General features: G+C 36.3%; 1 protein-coding gene across 6 annotated transcripts in view; it reads left to right on the forward strand.

Moving 5' to 3' along the window:
• The first annotated feature begins 2,642 nt into the window (after positions 1 to 2,642).
• The window catches only part of LOC105693414 (heterogeneous nuclear ribonucleoprotein 27C), a 28,363-nt gene continuing 10,801 nt past the window's right edge, over positions 2,643 to 20,204 (forward strand). For 3 of the 6 annotated variants that reach the window (XM_048660123.1, XM_048660127.1, XM_048660126.1), the window contains exons 1-8: positions 2,644 to 2,804; positions 5,781 to 5,840; positions 8,251 to 8,461; positions 8,554 to 8,740; positions 9,751 to 9,833; positions 11,228 to 11,618; positions 13,675 to 13,875; positions 16,736 to 16,891. In XM_048660123.1, coding sequence (XP_048516080.1) covers positions 2,767 to 2,804; positions 5,781 to 5,840; positions 8,251 to 8,461; positions 8,554 to 8,740; positions 9,751 to 9,833; positions 11,228 to 11,618; positions 13,675 to 13,875; positions 16,736 to 16,891 — 1,327 coding nt within the window. In that variant the 5' untranslated portion in view covers positions 2,644 to 2,766. Of the gene's footprint in view, positions 2,805 to 5,780; positions 5,841 to 8,250; positions 8,462 to 8,553; positions 8,741 to 9,750; positions 9,834 to 11,227; positions 11,619 to 13,674; positions 13,876 to 16,735; positions 16,892 to 20,204 lie in introns of all 6 variants that reach the window. The other 3 variants (XM_048660124.1, XM_048660125.1, XM_048660128.1) reach the window with 3 other exon arrangements.

Consider the following 20,204-nt stretch of genomic DNA (forward strand, 5'->3'; position numbering starts at 1 on the left):
TTACGTCTATAAATCCGAGGTACTCGTGCATGACCGGTAACCGTGTAAATATATGAATATAATTTTTCGCCTCAAAGAATATAATGTGGATAGATGAATTTCCCCATCAATATCAAAGTTAAAACAATGTCTCTAATTTTCGAGATAATCTTGGTATCTTCGTTAGAATGCATAAATATGTAACGTACACATATGTATACCTGCAGTTCATATAGGCTTTGCAGCTACCACAATCTTCGAGATTATATCAAACCGCCACCGTGCATGCTTTATGTTATATATCTATGATGTTACTATATTACATGGGTACACCTATTTCCAGTAGAATTTACATTCGTGTTCTTTCACCGCCAATGAGGGAGATTCCCACGTTATTGAAAACGCTGCACCTCGAACTGGCGCCATATACACAATGCATCTATTGCTTCTGCGTGTGCGTTATTCTCATATCGGCGTAGAAAATTGCGGATCACGGTGCGACCGTCAAAATGCAGATGAATCCCACCGCGGGGCATACCGTAGGATCCAAATAGAAATGACGCAATAACAATTATCGTTTTACACTTTTTGGAAAGAGGTGCGTACGAAAACTTCTTCAAATACCTATTTAATGTAAGCACTCGCATAGGCCAGTTGAGAGCCGCTTCAATGGTTAGCTTCAAAGTTCGTCATAACCCGGATCCGGATGTATCACCAGTGGGGGACTGTCTCGATATTCCCACCTTCGAAAACCATTCGATAACGGTAAAATGATGTTGGCAAAATTCGCATCATTGTAATCCTCGAATCGAAGACCTGATTAACTTCGATTTTCTACACTCAATGTAATGCAATTTTGAAAACCCGAAGAAGGATGCGTGTATATAACTGTACGTGTAGCTACCCTACCGCATGATCATGAATATAATACCCATGCGTAAATCTACGATGTATCCATCCGGTTTTAAACCGCGCCTCTGTAATCTCGATAGCGTGGACTGCAACTCCACCGTAGCTTGTATTTCGGGCATGCCACCATCCCAGGTAAACAGATGCGTCTTTCAAAAATCGTAAGGGTCGGTGTAACCCCTGCAACGGTTGCCTCGGATGCAGCCAGGATAGGATTCGGGGGCCACAAGCGAGGAAGAAAGAGGAAGAGAAAAGAAAAGAGATAGAACCGAAGGAAAATGGCTGTTGAAAGAGACGCCGCGCCGAGTCGAAGGTATGATAATACATGGTACAGACTGCGTATTTTTGTACGAAAAAAAAATCAACACCTCCATGTGTTTGTCACGAAATATTTTCCATTCTGTTTAAAAGCTCCGATTGAATGATTTCTTGATTTCCATTCCATTTACAACTAGATATACATATAAGTAACAACGCTCGGTGATGATTCCAATAACTGAAAACAGACGTTTTCAAATGAGAAAAACTTGGAATCAAACTTGGAATCACGCTCTGTATAGAAAGGCGGAGTAAGTGAAGCTTGTCGATGTAATCTTCTGCTTGACGGAATAATCACGTGCGGAATATGATCGCGTTGACAAGCCGGAAGTCGCAGGATAAGGTTGCGTGTCAAATTTGTCATTACTCGAACGGAAGATGTCCACTTTGATTAGCAATATTGTGAATATGAAAATGTGCAGACGTTGAAAATTATCATATCATTACATTATTAGAAATAAACGCGTATGTTACAATATGTGACGCAGAGGTCGCTATAATTTGCGACGCGTGCTGTTGTTAATTATAGTGTTCCGATTTCAAGCTAAACACGCCTCGCATGATTGTTTTGCCAGATAGACCGATGAGTCTAATTGGCATTCGTGCGTCACAGTTTGTCTTCGAATCTTTACGATGACTGACCGAACTGTGGACGTACGTACATCACAGAAAAACGCCGGCATAACAGAAATCATATTCGCAAAGTTAGTTTTACGTCTTATTTATTCAGACAATTTTCGACCTGTTTGAGAAATTCGTGCAATCCATGTCTCCAGGGGCCAACCATCTGCTCATTTATCTCCTTGCTTATATCAATAATTATTCAACGAGAAATGTAGCCTAGATAGATATGAAAACTCAGGTCGTCACATGGAAATCTGCTGATAAAAGTTTGGGTCTACGGGCATATCGCGTTACTAATGCCAAAAGTGCAGATTTTGAGATACGCCCTCTTGGCATTAGTAACGCGATATTTATTTCGCACATGGATAGTTGAAAGAGGCTAAACGAATATCGTTGATGGAGCGAATATTCATGAGTCTTGTCGGAGTTGAAATCATTTAAGTGTCCAGTTCGATGATTTCGGCTAATTACGAGAATAGTTATGAAAGAAAACTGCAACGAATTCCTGGCCTTTCATATCGTTCAAAATATCGCGGGGTAGAGAGAATCAAGATGGCAGTAAGCATCGCCTCCGTGACGCCAGATCGTTGAACCCAGCACTACGACGCTAGGCAGCGTATCTGCGGAAAATTACTTCTATTCAATTTTTTCCGGATAATTTGAATGTGCAATAAAACGGTATAAAGTTTAAAACTAAAAAATAATTACAAACTGCTTAAAGGTGAGTGAAATTATTTTTTCCACGATTCACTCCGTCATTTGATTGCTGATTTGACTCTGAACCACCGGAAATGACGGGCGCTGCTTCGTTACGTTTACATTCTGGGAGTCGCGTTCATTGTGAGGAGCCATTACCCTCGTCCGCGCTAGCATCGTGCCATATTCCCACACGCGCGCTAAAAGTAACAACATTTTTGTAGTTTTAAGTGTAATATTATGAGAGTGAAATCCGAAATGGACGACGATGAAAAGGGGTGAGTCTAGTTCCTTATTAAGCATTAAGATAGTTCAAAGTTGGCCCTTGGCTAGGTACGCTTGTGATAGATTGAATTCGACTCCGGATCAGACGAATTCTGCGCGATGTGACCATTTGCGTTTCGCCTGCAGGATGACGTTCAATAATTTTAATACCGTGGCTCGATTCCGGTCGGATTAACGGTTCTCGTCTCATCGTCTCGTACATTTATTATTCGATTATCGTCATATTGGGCGTATATTCCGCCTGCACGAAATACGGAAGTTTTTCGAACGATTGTGGTCTAAAATTTCTTCTGGCTTGGTGTGGCGTTTCAATGATGCCGGTTTCTAGACGGCGTATCTTTTCACCTCAGCACTCCCCTCACCTGTCTCGCCTACCCGGCGCCCGCCCGTTCTTAAACGTCGTTTAATAATATCATTCATTATCATGGACTCGATTATTGGGGAAGTCGAAGATCGCTCGTTTCCATCATATTTAAAAATTATCTACTCTGAAAATAGGTTGACGCAAATGAAGTTTTGGCTCGGTTGTCGCTGATGTTTATCACACGCTCCTTTATACAACACACACACGGATTCATTCGTCAGCGAAAAATACGTACGAACCATTTCCTCTATCACAATTGCAGTCTGAATGAAAGACAGATTTGCATATTATTCTCTCTCGTGGAGACGACATCGATATATTTTCACCCAGATAGATCTAATTCTGATTTTTCTATTTTCGGTAGTGAATTTTAGGTGTAGAAAGTGCTGAGCCAGCATGCATTTAAACGACTTATCAATTAAATGGTTGATCCGTTGGTCGTACGCTTTCAAAATATTGCCATATCATTAATGAATGGGTTGGAACATTCGTGATCATCCCGACGCACGCATACTATAGTTAGTTTAGCGAGTTCGACTAAATATGGCGGCCATATGCGCGCTAACCAGCAGTAGTAGCAGCAGCAGCAGCAGCACAGCTACGGTAGATCTTTATCGTACATGTTATACACATCTACATACCGTACTCGAAATTAACGCAATTTGAGGAGAAAATATAGTTTTGCTTGACTGGAAACACCCGGAGATCAAACGTTCAAGATTTCTCGAAATCGTTCTGTAATTTTCTCTCGAATGCATGATAACTTGGCGTTTGTTCTTTTAATATTCGGCAATTGTTGTAAATTGTTTAGCAGCCGTAACTAACGACAGTCCGTCGCAATGTGGTGTCTTATTAGTTTTCCTTGCAGAATTCGATTTAGAGGCCGAGTTCAATGTGATAAATACCCAAGAAATATTGCACCTCAGCCATTAATGTTTGTACGTGTTACAAATGCAGAAAAATATTTGAATTGTACAGCTGCGTACTTAGAACCTGTCTCGAAGAACATTGCAATTCTATACGCGAAGAGTATAAGATACGTTGCAGAATAATGTCGAATCGTCTATCCCTTGATTGAAGATTTTTTTCTCATTACCCGACATAAATATTTCGACGAGTAATTAGAGCGAATGGCTTGCGTACGCATGAATTTATTATAGTCTTGGCAAACTTTCGCACGCCCAACTTCCAACTCTAACTAGTGAATGTATGGAAAACTTTTTTCACCGCGCTAAAGTTGCTTATCTCTGCTAAATTGGGCCGAATCTTTTTTTTTTTTTTCTTTTTTTTATTACTCCTGTTCTCTATTTAGTCGTGTCGTGTTTGAGATTTATTTATTCATGAGATACCGGTCGCCGGGACTCTTCCAAAAAGCTGCTCGCAGCCTCCGCAGACAGTTTTGTTCCCGTGGTATTTTACTTATCTGGCAGTTGTGTAATACCGAGAGAATAGAAGACTCGGATATAAAAATTAGTAAATAAACTAATGAATACACGGAATTTTTTAGTATATTGAACAAACTCAAACATTCGACGTCACGACTAAACCAATACCTAACAATTCAGCTTGTTGGCAGTGTCAAATCGCTGATTATTTATATTTCAAAGACGTCTCAAGCATCTGCCGTCACTTTCATGACTCACGATAAATCGTCTTCGTCATGCTGTTTAAGTTCATCTTAATCCTAAGACTTTGTTGTCGTTGATATATGTAATGTGATTATTAAATTAATGATGTGTACCTAACTCACGCTGACTCTGAACTACCGCTGCTCGTCAAACTAACGAAATAGAGAATGAAACTGCCAAAGTATTTCAGACTGACACATAATAGTAGTGATCGATCCATTGTTCCGATGAGCAGTAATATCATCCGTTAATAATCCGTAGACCGACGCTCAACAATTTAACTGCAGATTTAACGCTGTAGTCTATAGTATATGCGAGATAACGTAATTTGTAGATAAACATTGTAATTTCGCTTATAGTGTATTGCCGTTATTTGGTATAGATAATTGATTTCAGTTATTTAAACTTGTGCAGTTGTGTACAACATGTTGATGATGTCTACTATTATAACTGGTCGATGCGACAACGAATAGCTTATTGTTACAGATAAATCGTAGATATGATTCATAATTTGCCCCGCGTATGATATCCGTGTATTCGCACAGTCGCTTCATCATCATAGCTGTAGGTACTACATGTAGTTATAGAATACATATTCAGTTACAATTACCTATATATTTAATGTGCAGGTTTTGATTTAATTGGGGAATGATGCTATTTTAGTACACGCGATCGATCAGTTAGCAATAATTGCTCATTTATCGAAGAAGAATAGATGCCATACATTTGTGACTTTTGCGTTCAAAGAGAACTGTTATTGGTAATGTTGATCCGATTGCGAGCTTAAACTTGAAAATACTGACCAGGCACGTGGGTACCCAGATAAAATCGCAGACTAGCATTTTCACAAATATGAAAAGTATATCTATACACGTGCATTACTCCATTCATCACCTTCCACCACCCAATTTCCAGCGAGAAGGCTGCCTATAATATCAATGTATGCTTTGAGATTGTCTCTTGTGTCTCTTGTCTAGGATGAGGGGGGACGAGCGCCCTGGGCGGCACAACTCCCAGTCAAACTCCGATGCAAGCGAGTCAGTAGCACATTCTTATCCTTATAGCAAATAAAGTACACCTACCTCTGCCCTACACACGTCTATACCTAACTTCTCTATATCTCACTCTTTATTTTTCTATCTCTTTCTATGATAATTAATAATTAATAATTAATCATTAATTATTCATCTATACATTTCTCTTACTATCTTCAGACACTTTCAGATCTGACGACGAAATTTTTGCACCTTATCTGAATCTAGTATCGTAGACTACGAATTTATGGGGTTGACGATTCGAAGAACTGTCCTATTAATCTTTTGCGCTATTACTCTTCGAGCGTACCATAAGAAATTCATGTTTTTTGTCTCAATCGGTCGGATTATTATTTTGATTTTGTTCCCGACGTCGTGTGTGGTGTAAACCCGATAGAGGGCTAGCTTGTAATCCATATGTTTCCTGTGTAACGCCTCCGTTGATGAATTTCTCTCTTTTATCAGCAATTTTGATCTGAAAGTATCACGCTTAATATTACTAGGGTTAAGAGTAATAAAACGCCAGCATCTATTCCGCTTTGATGAATAAATTATCTTTGCCCTGAATGTCTCTCGTCTCCCTTCTCATTCGGAATATCTGATGGAAATTAGTTTTGAATTGACATCTTGACGCAAAGATTGTTCATTGTTTCTTTCATATATATATTTTTTTTTCATCCAAGAAACGTTATTTCGTTACTAATTTTAAATAAAAAATAAGTCTGCTTATTCAATTCATTTTACGCAATTAAACGTTGCGATATCACGAATTTCAATTCCTTGTTTCTATTTATTTGTTCATTTATTTATTTATCTTTTCTTGATGTCCCGTCACGATAACTCTTCATATGATTGGTTAGTGTTGTTCTTTCTCTTTTTGAATCGCCAAGCCCCTACGACGTATCAATCAAAATTTATTAAATTGTTGGCTCCCCCTTGCTCCGATGTGTTGTATTAATGGTGACATTTATGATTGTACATAAATGTTATTTACAAATTTTGTTATCAAATACACAGCACAGCGTAGGATTGGAAATTCCGAATATACACGCACTTGACTAACTAGGTATATCGAATGGAACTCTGGGACTTTAGGTTCTGTCATGTTCAAAAAATGCGAACAAAAATGATAAGGGAACTGTGTTTTCATGAGATTTGAGGAAACGGGAGAAGCATTGAGATATCATCTGCGATTTTCAATGAAAGTGCAATTTTTACTACGCCGCGAATCGATTCACCATTCAAAGGTCGCACAAGCAGTTCGCGATGATATTTGGCACCGATCAGACGAAGAATATGCGTCGATCAAATTACATGATTTTTTTGTCTTTCAAACGAATGCCATAATTCAGTTACTCGAAATACTTACCAATTTCGATTATTTGCGTAACTTATCGGCGTACAAAAACATTGAACCAATCCTCCTACGATGATTGGACTTTGTACAAAACGCTCTTGCCGGCTGATTGTATAGATCGAACCCATGACCTTCCAGGAGGAGTTCCAAGAGTCTATTCGTAAAAAGCTGCACCATCTGCAGTGCAGAATTTTTATTGAAATGCACTTCATTATTTAATGCATGTTTTTGCTTTTTGCGTTTGTTCTGCGTTCCTGGATTGAACATCTGCAGCTACTAGTTTTTCGCAGCATCTGTATAGTCATTGCTTTGCTCTAAAAACCAATAAAACAACAACAATAGTTACGAAAAACAATTACACTAATTGTAATAAACCTAGAAAACTGCATGTGGATCGTGTGTTGATGATTTGTGATCATCCAGACGACCGATCCAATTCCCTGAGTGGCGCTTTATTTGGAACCCTCAAATTTATTATCACCAAATCAGAAATATAGAATCTGATAAATTGTGTAGACGCAAAATTTATTTCTGCCCTCTTTGGAAGAAATTTTCCTTTTTCTGACTTCAATTTTGTGATCTTTTGGTGATTTTATCTCAAGTGGTTCTACTTTATGTCTCTTAATGTTCTTACTTAACTGTGTGAAACAAATATAACTTTGTCCATAGCGTGGCAATGGGGATAGAAAAACCATAGATGAATTCAAAACTTGCGTGATCCGTACAAATACTATTAGTTTTTATGAAACAGAAACATTTGTGAATCAAATAATGTATGATGGGCTAAATTTTCACGAGCAACTTTTCTATATGGGATATAGATGGTCCAGTTGATCATCTGAAACATACTCTTATGGCGTACACAAATATGTTACTCATATACACTTTCGCAGCAAAAGTTCTCCAGCGGTTTATTCTATGAAAATGAGATATGCTCAATAAGACAAACTATTTCAAATCAGCTAACATAGATTTAATACTTCGGTATGTTAATTTCTGGTATCATTCGTCAGTCGTATTTTACTTATGGTTTTTTTTATAATTTTATATGTGCAGAAAATTATTCGTTGGTGGTCTTTCTTGGGAGACAACACAGGATAACCTTCAGCGTTACTTTAGCGGCCGTTATGGCGAGGTCATTGACTGCGTCGTTATGAAAAACAGCGAGTCCGGCCGCAGTCGTGGCTTTGGATTTGTCACGTTTAGTGACCCTGCTAATGTTGCCCTCGTGCTTCAGAATGGGCCACATCAACTGGACGGGCGCACGGTGAGTTGAAGAAGTTCGAAACCATTTACAGTTCGCAGGTCGATTCTCGGTTTGTACCGTACTTGATTCTTTTTTTATTCACATTTTTACAGATTGACCCCAAGCCATGCAATCCACGTACTCTGCAAAAGCCTAAGCGCAGCGGCGGTTTCCCGAAGGTTTTCATGGGTGGACTGCCGAGTAACCTAACTGAAACTGATCTAAGGACATTTTTCAATCGTTTTGGTAAAGTCATGGAAGTGGTCATCATGTACGATCAGGAGAAGAAGAAGTCCAGAGGTGAGTTTTTTCACTTATGAGTAATCTATGATTATTTTTACTGCTGAATCGATAATAAAAAAAAAAATCTAGACCACCAAATTATATCCACATTTATAATTTTTTTATTACCGTAATTTTGTTTTCTACTTCCAATCGTTTTCATCCTTGAACGTTCAAAGACCGTTTACAAGTAGAGGAAGGATGGAATTTGACTAAATTTTCATACTAATACCCTGAAAAGTTTGTTTTGTATATTTAGAAGAGTTCGTGTGGTATGAAAGGTGGTTCTAGTCTGTATAAGTAGTCAAAGGCTGAAACATTTTTTATTGATAATTTTGTCATGCTTAAAAAATGCACTGCTGTCGTAATTTTTTTATTCAAGAAAACAGAAGAATATCTTCTGTATCATATATCTACTTAAATTTATCTAAAATATTGTAAACTTAATGATTTACTAGACTTTATAACTTACAATTAAACCTACGATAACGTTACTTATTGGTCTAGCTAAGTACATCTTAAGTCTAGCTTAAGGTTCCGTAAGGCTAATGCTACTGTAAGTTAGCTTAAGTTGGCTAAGCTATGATAAGATCTTGTAAAAAAAACTTTGTAGAAAAGTTTCCTGTTATGACAACCGTGCCGGTTTATTTTTACCATTCTATCAATCAATTACCAAGTTGATTTGCGTGCAAATCTTCAGGTTTCAAAAATATACAATTCAATGTGTTATCGGGGTAATACTATATCTGAAAATATTTGTCCGTGACATGCCTGAATCAGCAGTGTAGGGCAATGAAAGAATCATCAATACTTACACACTATATAATTCAGCTTGAAATCTATACCTTGCATTAATATCGTTCAAGTAATGAGCGAAAATTACAAGAGTGAAAAAAAACGAAAAATCCAGTCAATAAATAAATCAAGGAATGAAAACAAATAATAACTAAATAAAACTACAAGAAATTCAAAACCAAAAACCTCTTTTTTGGGCACTTGATGTACAATATGTCACGTTTGGACGACAGGGTTTGGCTTTCTCAGCTTTGAGGACGAAGACGCAGTGGAGCGATGTGTCACCGAGCATTACGTCAACTTGCATGGAAAACAGGTATAGCAATCACACACCACAAAATATATTTAAAACAAAGAATTTAAATACAATCAAAGACGATGAAATGAACAAAAAAACTATTGGTCACGCAATAAATATCTTAGATTAGGGAATGGGACACATTTCAATAGAATTAATGAACATAAATATATTTAGTGCAATATGAACATTAACGTTCGGTTGTTTACGTGCTCTAGTAACTATGATAATTAAACTTACGCCTTGAAAATATTCTTACGACGTTTAAACTAGTTACATTAATAATTTTTTTTGGCCCAAGGAATTTGTGAAAAATTTAATTTCGCAAAATTCAAAACAAAAATCATGATTTCCTTACTGAATAGGCTAAAAATATATTTTTCCTACTCTCTATTCAGAAATTATACTTTTCAAAAAGTTCATAGAGAAAATAATCTCCACAGATGTTGCTCCAATTATTTTCATTTTTGAAATATGTTCCCTTTCAGTTGAAACCCACCTCATTCAAAAGTTACTTTATTTTTCGATTTCTTCTTGCTTCCATTACATTAACATTCTATATCATTTCAAACACACTGCGCAAATTCGCGTAAACTTATAATATTGCAACAATGACACACTTTGAGGTGATTCCGATGGTTTAGCTGATTTTATTACTCTTTTTTCGAGTACATATTGAATTTTCAGAGCTATGATGTTTTGCTCAGCACCCTGGTCATGTTCAATTTTTCAATGTAGGTGCTCTTTCTCCACTCCTGACCATTATCGAAACCATGATGGCCATAACGAATACATTTATCTTAAATAAGTTAATCGATAGATAACTGTAGATTCTGGTTAAATAGAGTCTAAGATATTAACTTATTTTTTATTCTTCTTTTCGAATTACGATTATTTTTTGAAAGCATTTCCATTTCTTATTTTACCCTAATCTGTAAAATATTCTAAAATAATATTAGGTCACTGTCAACTTACAAATTGTACCTTATATATCGTGCAGGTGAATCATCACAGTTCCATAGCAAACTTTCAATAACAGACAAAAATCAGTCTCTAGCTGTAACTGTTTTATGTAGCATTCGAATATTGTAAAATAATTTAATATTCTTAGCTTCTGAATAATCGGAACTTATTCTATACATTGCATTGAAAAGTAATGGTTCCAAAGTCAACTAGTAGTATTTTGGTTCAATCAAAGAGGTAGTAGTGACTTGTGATTGTTTTAAGGCTACCGGTAAATCAAACTATCTGAAACCGAGTTGCTGAAATATCTCTGTCAATTGTCCATGCAACAGAAACACCACAATCTACACTACCTCTTCATTTCTGTGGTTATATCAGTGGCTCCAAAATATGTTGACGCGTTCTTTGACACTCTCATTCTACAGAATGGTCATTTCTCTTGATTTCAGGTTGAGATAAAGCGGGCAGAGCCTCGTGATTCTTCGAGTAAAATGAACGAAAGTCATCAGGGTCAATGGGGACCCCCGCAACAAGGTGGCCCGCCAATGGGTATGGCTGGTAATATGGGGCCGATGGGTGGCCCCAGTGGGCAAATGGGAGGTCCGATGATGGGAGGTCCGATGGGACCGCCTGGAAATATGATGCAACAGTATCAGGGATGGGGTACAAGTCCCCAAACTGGCGGATACGCGGGTTATAGCACCCAATACAATGCCCAGGGTTGGGGTGCTCCGCCAGGGCCTCCTCAGCAGCAACAAATTCCACCACCGCCACCCCACCAGTGGGGAAGTAACTACAACGTTCAACCAACTGCTGCGACTCAAGGCTACGGAAGCTATGGTAAGTTTTTGTAATTCCGTTTCCGCTGAACCAAACTTATAGAAATTTTCATGAATCAGGTGTGGTTTTATTAATATTTTTGTGTTTTACTCGACAAAACTATTGTGTATGCATACATCGCATCCAATGCGTCGATCTATGGTCATTACAGCTTCATGCATACAAGCGTCCACAAAGTATGGCGATTTCTTGAAAATCTGATAACTTTGAGCATCTCTGAGAATTTGTCAATGACGAATGAACTCTCACAATCAGCGATAGTTTATATGCATTCTTAAATCAGATTACAAGATTGTTACTTATGGAGTTTCCAACTTTGTGTCGACATCGCCAAATCTCGATTCTTATCAGCGTTTTTGTAACTCCTTCCTTTCAGAATCCCATAATATCATGCCGTGTCATCGTAGATATGGAACATGGACGTAATTTTGTAGAATTTTGGCCACTCGCATACCTTCAATATTTCTATCATATTTTATACACTCGTCACGTTATTTCACTGATTTTGCACTTGTATCAATTTCATCGTTATCGAAACTTTACTCGTTCTTTACCAAAAAATAAGAAATTGCAAGGTACAACAAGATGTTAGCAACAATCTTCACAAAGCTTTGGGAAAAAAAAATTGCACAACTTACTACACACACTGCTTAATATTGATTGTAGCTTTGGAAAAACCGTAAATATATATATTTTTTTTTTCGATTTTAACTATGTTCCCTATTCTCACGTTCAACTTCAAAAAAGGAAAAGGTAAGAGCCGGCGCTCGGGCTGTTTTCAAATTACGATTGTCACACTGTACGACGAGAATTGTTGAAACAGAAAACAATGTTTGAAAAATAATTCTTCTTCGAGGACTCAGAGTTGCTTCTTGGCTGAATAATAATAAAAACAGACAAATCTCTACATTGATTTTCGTATGTGTAACATAAAAACCTATGATATACGTGAATACATACACGAGACGACAGTCCTTGCCACCCTTTGAGGCTGACCAACGTTATTGGCGTTAGAAACCTTGCAGGTGAAATTTATCGATGTAGATACACAGGTACCGATCACATGATGGTAATCCTTGTAATTGACTGCAAAAGTTGATTAGTTGTATGGAATACGAACTTCTGTTTTCTCAGATGCGTGTCGTATTGTATATGCGGTGGTCATCTCTGAGTTCCTTATTCAGCGTTAGCACGCCTGAAATTACTCTGATTTTTATTCTCTATTGCAGTAAGTGTCAACTTGTGCGATTTTCTCTCGCGTTATCTCGGTTTTAGTGCATAAAATACAAAACAAGAAAAAAAAAGTTATAACAAAATTAACACATGGAACTTTCGATCCCATCCCCTCCCGTTCCGTCCTGCTTGGAGAGGTTTAGTTAATCGGTGTTATATATATTATAGAAAAAGAATACATATCATCGTCTACTACTAATGACATTGTCCATGCGAAGAAATCAGAAGACATAATAGAATCGTAGAAAGATACATATATGTATATATATATACACACACTTATCAAATATACCTTATATACATATATTCGTAGTTATCGTTTGAGTATTGAAATCGCACCGTGTTCACCTTCACTCCCACTCTGCCGTAATTAAATTCGTTTGGAATTGAACTAACATTTGAATTAGAAATTAATATCTACCCAATTAATTCAATAAGGCTAATTAACGCTACTGCTGCCGTGTAGAAAATTACAACCACTTTTCGATCAATCTTCTCACTTAATCCCTTATCTTGGATATCTTTGACCTAATTCAAACATAATCAAGTATGGGTCCTTACATGTCGTAAAGCTCCAAATCCCACATACCTACCGCAAGTCAAATCTCCAAGAGTGATCAGGCAATTGTAAAAACAAGTAGACTTTGTATGTTTTAATTAGGGCAGTATGAGAGAATAGTTTAACGCGGTGCTCAATGATGAAACAAAATTGACTGAAAAAGAAGAAAAAAGATACACATATATTTATTACGATTGATGCGAGGAACGAAGAAGGTGGGGTGACGGTCGTCGGTGACACGTGTTGTGTGGTTAATGATCGCAGGTGGGCCAGCGGCACCCGCTTCAGGGGGCTACGGGCCGGCTGCGGGAACGGGGGGGGCTGCGGGGGGAGGGCCCGGGGGCTCCTGGAACTCCTGGAACATGCCACAAAACGGGCCACCCCCCGGTACACAGCCCCCGCCCCAACCCCCTCAGCCCAACTCCTCGCAGCCCAACTCCAACTCGAACCCCTCTGGCCCGCAGGGTGAGTCTCACTCAGTAAAGTCAAGTCTCTCCTCTATCCTCTCACTCGAAGAACCCCTTGAACATATTAAGTCGTGGCGTGTGTAAGAGCTCGTGAACACGAAGAAAAAAATAAAGAGGAAGCCTTACGTATAATACGCGAGCAATTTTACTCGTATAACAATAACTCGCTGATGATTTTTTTTTTTTGTTCGCGAGATCGTCGTAGTGAAATGTTTGGTATAAAACCGCTCGGTATAACTGGACTCTGGTGTTCATTTCTTTCGTATTCTACGATATCCGTGGTTCTGAATAATCCTTCTTCCTCGCTGAATATCATAAGATTACTTCAAAATTATGTTCACTATCGAATACGATAACCAGGCCCACTTGCATTTATCATATTACAATACCTGCATACGTCATGTGTGTTCAAGGGGTTACCCTGCGTCTACACGCAGCCCCCAATTCTCATTTATTATGTATCGATAAATTAACATACGTATACAGTAGTCCAATCAAAACATTACGTAACGTATAACATACACGAGGTTGAACCGTAAGTGATTTCCGTTTTGCGACTTGCCAATTCTAAATTATATGTATATTTTATTACTTCGTGTAATTTGCTAGATTTTTTTTCTTAACTTGAATCAGATACTATTAAAAGGGACTTATTATTTTATCACACATCCATTGTGACGGTAGAATCGTCGAAATTCAACATCTCGTCTCTATTAAAAAAAAAAAAAAAAAAGAAAAAAAAAACCGAAGAAATGTCAGTATTGTAGTTGTTTTTTTTTTTCGTTTTTATTCATTTAATATTTGTTTCTTCTCTGCTATAATCCCACTTTTATGATTTCATGAGTCAAATGAATATATAACTTATTGTATACTTAATCTGTAGCTTGGTAATGGTCGATAGCTAGTGATTTGAATATCTGCATCTTGGCATTATTTTTTGCATTGTTGGCTCAATTATTCATTGAAAAATTGTTACACAAAGCAACGGAATCGGAAAAAAGCACCGCCGAGTTGGTAGCTGCTCATTCAATTGTGAATAGGGAATTATGTGATTTGTTAGGCATAAAAAAATATACATATACATGAAAGGTGTCTGGGGCTGCCTGTGCGCTTGATAATTGCATTATAACAACATTCAATTATTGCTGTATAAAGTATAGAAAATAATGAAAATTGAGCATCATGTACGGTGTTACAAATAATTCATCATCGGTAAATGTTACATTGATGGATAATGAGTAGTTGACTCCAGATCGTAGTTGTGTGAACATAATGAACATATTAAATGATTTCTTTTCCTCATCGAATTCTTGTCAAGTAGATTGATAATTATTGAAACTGTATCAAAAATTAGTTGGTAGTGTAGGATAGTGCACTCCTGTTCCCTTCCCAAGCCCATATCATCCTCTGGACCGAATTAATAGCAAACATTCTATATGAGCAAAATAACACGAAGTAGGCGTACCTTCATTGATTTGTTTTTTTTTTTTTCTTTTTCTTTTAAATTTTTCAATTGCATTATTCGTTAACGTAGCGAATCATTAAATAAAAACTGTTGAACACTATACGAAAAAATTATGTGTCCCTATCTGCTCTCTCGTTTATGGATTTTTTTTTTTAAATTGCTGCGCCCGATAATTTAAATGTAATTTTGTGTATACAGTGTAATTTAACAGATTAACGAAATTCGCTGACCAATGCTTCTAGTTTTCATAATTTGGAATAGACTATTACAGGATGATAATAAGTTGGCCAGAACAGGCTGTGCTGTGTTTACATAGTGCGTAAATTTTTGAACTTAGTTTTGTCACATACTTCAAACAAATTAACCCTTCGGTTCGTTGGCATTGCAGAATCCTATCTACTTTTATTCTTTATTAATCCGCCGCTAATTTATTGTTATGGGGTTTGGAATAGATTCACATGTCTTCTGATTTCTCTTCCGGCTAATCACTGCCAGCAACTGTTATTATCATTACATAGCTGAAAAATATATTTTCAGGTATCTTAAAGATACGCTGAAAAAAAAAGAAACTATGTTGGATTCACACCTCGTGCTATTGATCCATTTCTTCCTATTAATTCGGCCAGTATTTTATTTAGTTTGCTTGATGTGCGCCTGTTAATCTATACTCGCTCTTTTCTTCTGATTAGTACATTGATTTTTTTTTACGACATGATTAACAAAAATACAAAAATCAATCTTGCTTACAATTAGAAATCATAATATACAATATAATGAACGATTTTTTCGATCAGTTAAAGTTTATGAATTGCAACGCCTTGATTCACTACATTTAGCATACACAAGATTGTGATACACGCAATATTCCCACACTGAGGGTGGTTATTCTAAGAAGCCCTACTATAGTACTAGTGGGGAAAAATTCTCGACGAGCTTATTCTCATTAATTGATCCAATCATAGATTAACCAGAGTTCATTGTAGAATTTAGGAATGTGGGTTGCGTGTTGTGTAATAGTTTCCATTTATTTATTCACTCCAATAGTTAATTATATGACGATATCAGATAAATTTCTTAATCATTATTATTGTACAACGTTACCAGTAATACTTGTTAATTTCTCACAGTTATTATATCATAATCATTCGACTACGATATAATTTGTACAACAGGCACGGTTATTGGGGAATTTTTTTTTTTTTTTTCTCATAGAATTCAGTTATATTTTTATTTGTTCGTTCGTTTGTTTGGTTTTTGTTCATTTTCTGAAGAATAATGTATTTCGCCATCGATTCCGAAAAGACTACCGCAGTGTTAGTAGTATAAAGAGGGAGTAGCTGGATGTTTCGTAAAATACTAAAGTGAAAATTACGGTACGACGATGGTGTTTCAGGTGATATGTATTCGAGGCAAACAACTGGTTCTGGGGCTCCAGGTTCGAGCAGCAGCTCTGCTAAGACTCCGGACTACAGTGGGTATTCCGGATATGGGAGTTATGCGGAAACTAGTTATCCCCAGCGATCTTACCAGGGTGGAGAAAGCAACCAAGGTGGGTATGCCGCCAGCGCGCCTAAACCTGGCCAGCAAGGCTTTGATTTCAAAGAGTGGCCCACCTCATGACCATTTTACTTGACCCAAGAAAGAGAAGTGCGCTAAATGGCCTGGCCTTGCTCGTGGGTTTTCTTACACATGTATTTGGTTAACCATTTTTTTTTTTTAATCTTTTTCTTCACTTTTCCTTTCTTGTCTTTTGTCGAAAGTTTACCACGCCGTGGCATCGTAAGCTTGGTAGATTCTAGATCATGCCTAACGATCGGTCGAATTTCAATCAACAATATTCAAGTATAGTCAGTTGAAATAGCAAGATCTCTTACGCTACAGTTCATGATTCTCTTGAACTATCATTATCATCGTGCGGAGTAGGTGTCAGAAATTCGATGTACCAGGTTTACGGTTGCCACTCCATGAACGATTGAAAAAAACGAAAAAAACGAAAAAAAAAAAAAAAATAGAAGAAATTTAATTTGAACTCGCGAAATTCGAAACTCGACATGTGAAATTTGAAACAAAGACAAAGAGATATTTTTTTTTTTGTTCATATATGTTCAATTGATCGAATATTTATGCTAAATCTTATTATCAACGCGACACCCAACATTGTGGTCGTGATGATTTCGGAATATTTTCCGTTTAACACAACCCTTATAGGGTTGCCGTTGTTGGATCCGTCAATCATTCAATAATTTCCTTTTTTTATATACAATTTATACTATACTTTTCTTGTCATACCGATTTTTACAATATTTTATTCAATTTATTAATCAATCAGTTATTTTGAGTTGATGTTCACGCAGAAAAAAGTAGAAAATGTAAAAAAAATATGAGAGAGAAAAAGGAATGTGTGTATGCCTCACGAAGGCATACGTACGAAAACCCCGATTTACCCATGATGCAAGATGCGAGCCGAACCAAACATTGGATGCGGAGTGTAGTTGAGCGAGCGTTGAAGTAGCAGGAATATCAGATATGATCAGACAAAGTTGATAAAATTTCGAGAAGTCCTATTTGCAGACCTCAAATTTTTCGCTAATGTTCTTTGACGCATAACTGCGATTAATGGTCAATTATGTGCGTATTTAAGATATCCTCCGTTTTTATTATTAATAAATATAAATGCTAGAGATAATGAAAATAATTTAATGAAATAATTAATGTTGTTTGGTTATATATATATTTTTTTTAATTTGACTGCGGGATTTTTTCCCAGAGTTTTATGTCTAGCAGGAATAATGATACTATTGATAGAAAAAAATGAATCAATAAAAATCAGAATAAGAAATTGTACAATAAGAACTTGACTGCCACTGCGGCATGACAGCCATTTGTCGAATATGCAAGCAGCGGCAATTTTTATCGGGGGTTATAATAGTTAGGTACGTAAACTTTTAAAATAGAAAAGAAACGGAGGGACTTTTAAATGGGCACGGAATGATAACGAGTAGGGGGCTGATCTGAAAAGTCTACCTGATTAAATATATGGCTTAATTATATTTACTCTAGAGGATTTATCATAGATCTAAATAAAAATAATCTAGTGGGCTGTCCACTCATGGTATAAAACCAACGAGCCGCGTCTGTCTGCCTATTACTTGTTAACATCTATAATAAACTAACCGAAGAGATAGAGGTCCACCTTACCTCGAGCTGAGCGTTGTAATAGTATTGAAAAGTGCAGTGCTGGATAGAAGTCCAAAGCATATTTCGGAGGGTGAAAGTACTTTTTCGTTGTTAGATGTCAGGTTTCTGATTCGTGTCGATGGTTAGCTAAATTTTCGGGATAAATTCATTGATTTCTGGCTTCGTATGTCCAGCACTTTTCTAAGTTCTGTTCGCTGACCGTAAAAAATCGAAAATACTTGAAACATAAAAATAATTGAACAAATTCAAATGGAATCATTTCGAGTGTACAACTTAGACGCAGCTCGCAACATTTTCTGGGATCAACACAACAAGGAAACCTAAGGGGAGCTCAATCAAACCAACCTTACCAATAATTACTGTCCATTGTTGATTATTTAATTTAAAAAGAAAAAAGTAAATAAATAAAGATAAACATAGGAAATGAAATAACGAACGATCGAGATCATGCGTTTAAACAATAATAGTGAAATTAACTAAGGCTATCTGTAATGTGTAAAAAAAATATGAAAGATAAAATGAAAACTAGCACTACTATTATTATTATTATTCTTATTATTACTACTACCTTAATAATGAAGTAAAAAAAATTTTTTAAGCATATAGTAGAAAAACATGAAAAAAGTGACGAGAGAAACACGTAAGTTTAACGGTAAATAATTAATTAAATGAAATAAATAAATTATTGTAGAGAATTTTTCCATATTGTACATAAATTTTTAAACAAGAAAAACCCTGGGGTGCGTTGCAGTATGTTATAATTAAAATAAAAATAATAATAATTAAATGAGAGAAAAATGAAAAATACGAAATGAAAGAAAAGGATTATGAGACGAGAAAATCTATTAAAATAAATAATTAAAAAATTGATAATGGTATAAACAATATATTTATATTTAATGCAATATTATTAGTATGTTTAAACAGAGAAAAACGACTTATTAAAATAGATAGAAAATAGGCAATTTCTTCAATCAATCTGTTGTTATTCTGCCCTATTCGTATATTTGCACCGTTGATTTATCTTTCACAATTTTTTACTTTTCATCTTCGCGATCCAACGATTCGAAAAAAATGCAAGATCAACTCTTACCTAATGAATAGAATACGTTTTACCTTTGCACTGATCAGTATAAAAGTTTTACAAACCGTCAAATTGGCATTTTCAAAGTGCGCTGGTGCAATTTATTTGTGTATCTATTTAATGCATATCTAGTGATTCTTGAAAATTCAATTAATGATGACTGAGCAGCATTCAGTCAGACAATATGAAACGAAGGCTCTTTTTCAAAGCCTGTAACGATAACATCTAGTATTTGGTACTTTGGAAAAAATTTAATCTTTATATGTCTATGTAGTTCTAAGTTAATCAGGACGTATTTTCCTGCTTAAATTTATACAGCAGGTATAGTTTCTCTCAGGTTTACTCAGGTAATAATAATTGCATCAATCTAACATAAAGCTGCACGTATTTCAATACTCATACAAAAAAACAAAAGATCCCGCACGAGGGTATAATAAATGGATAAATAATTGATAAAATAAATAAGTGAATGGATGAATAAATAAATAATAACTCGACGGTAGAATTGAAATATCATCATCGATAATAGTAATAATAATAAAACAATGATAGTTCATATCGCGTTAATACTTGGACGTTG

Source organism: Athalia rosae, chromosome 1 (genome assembly GCF_917208135.1).
Source record: "Athalia rosae chromosome 1, iyAthRosa1.1, whole genome shotgun sequence".
Lineage (NCBI taxonomy): Eukaryota > Metazoa > Arthropoda > Insecta > Hymenoptera > Athaliidae > Athalia > Athalia rosae.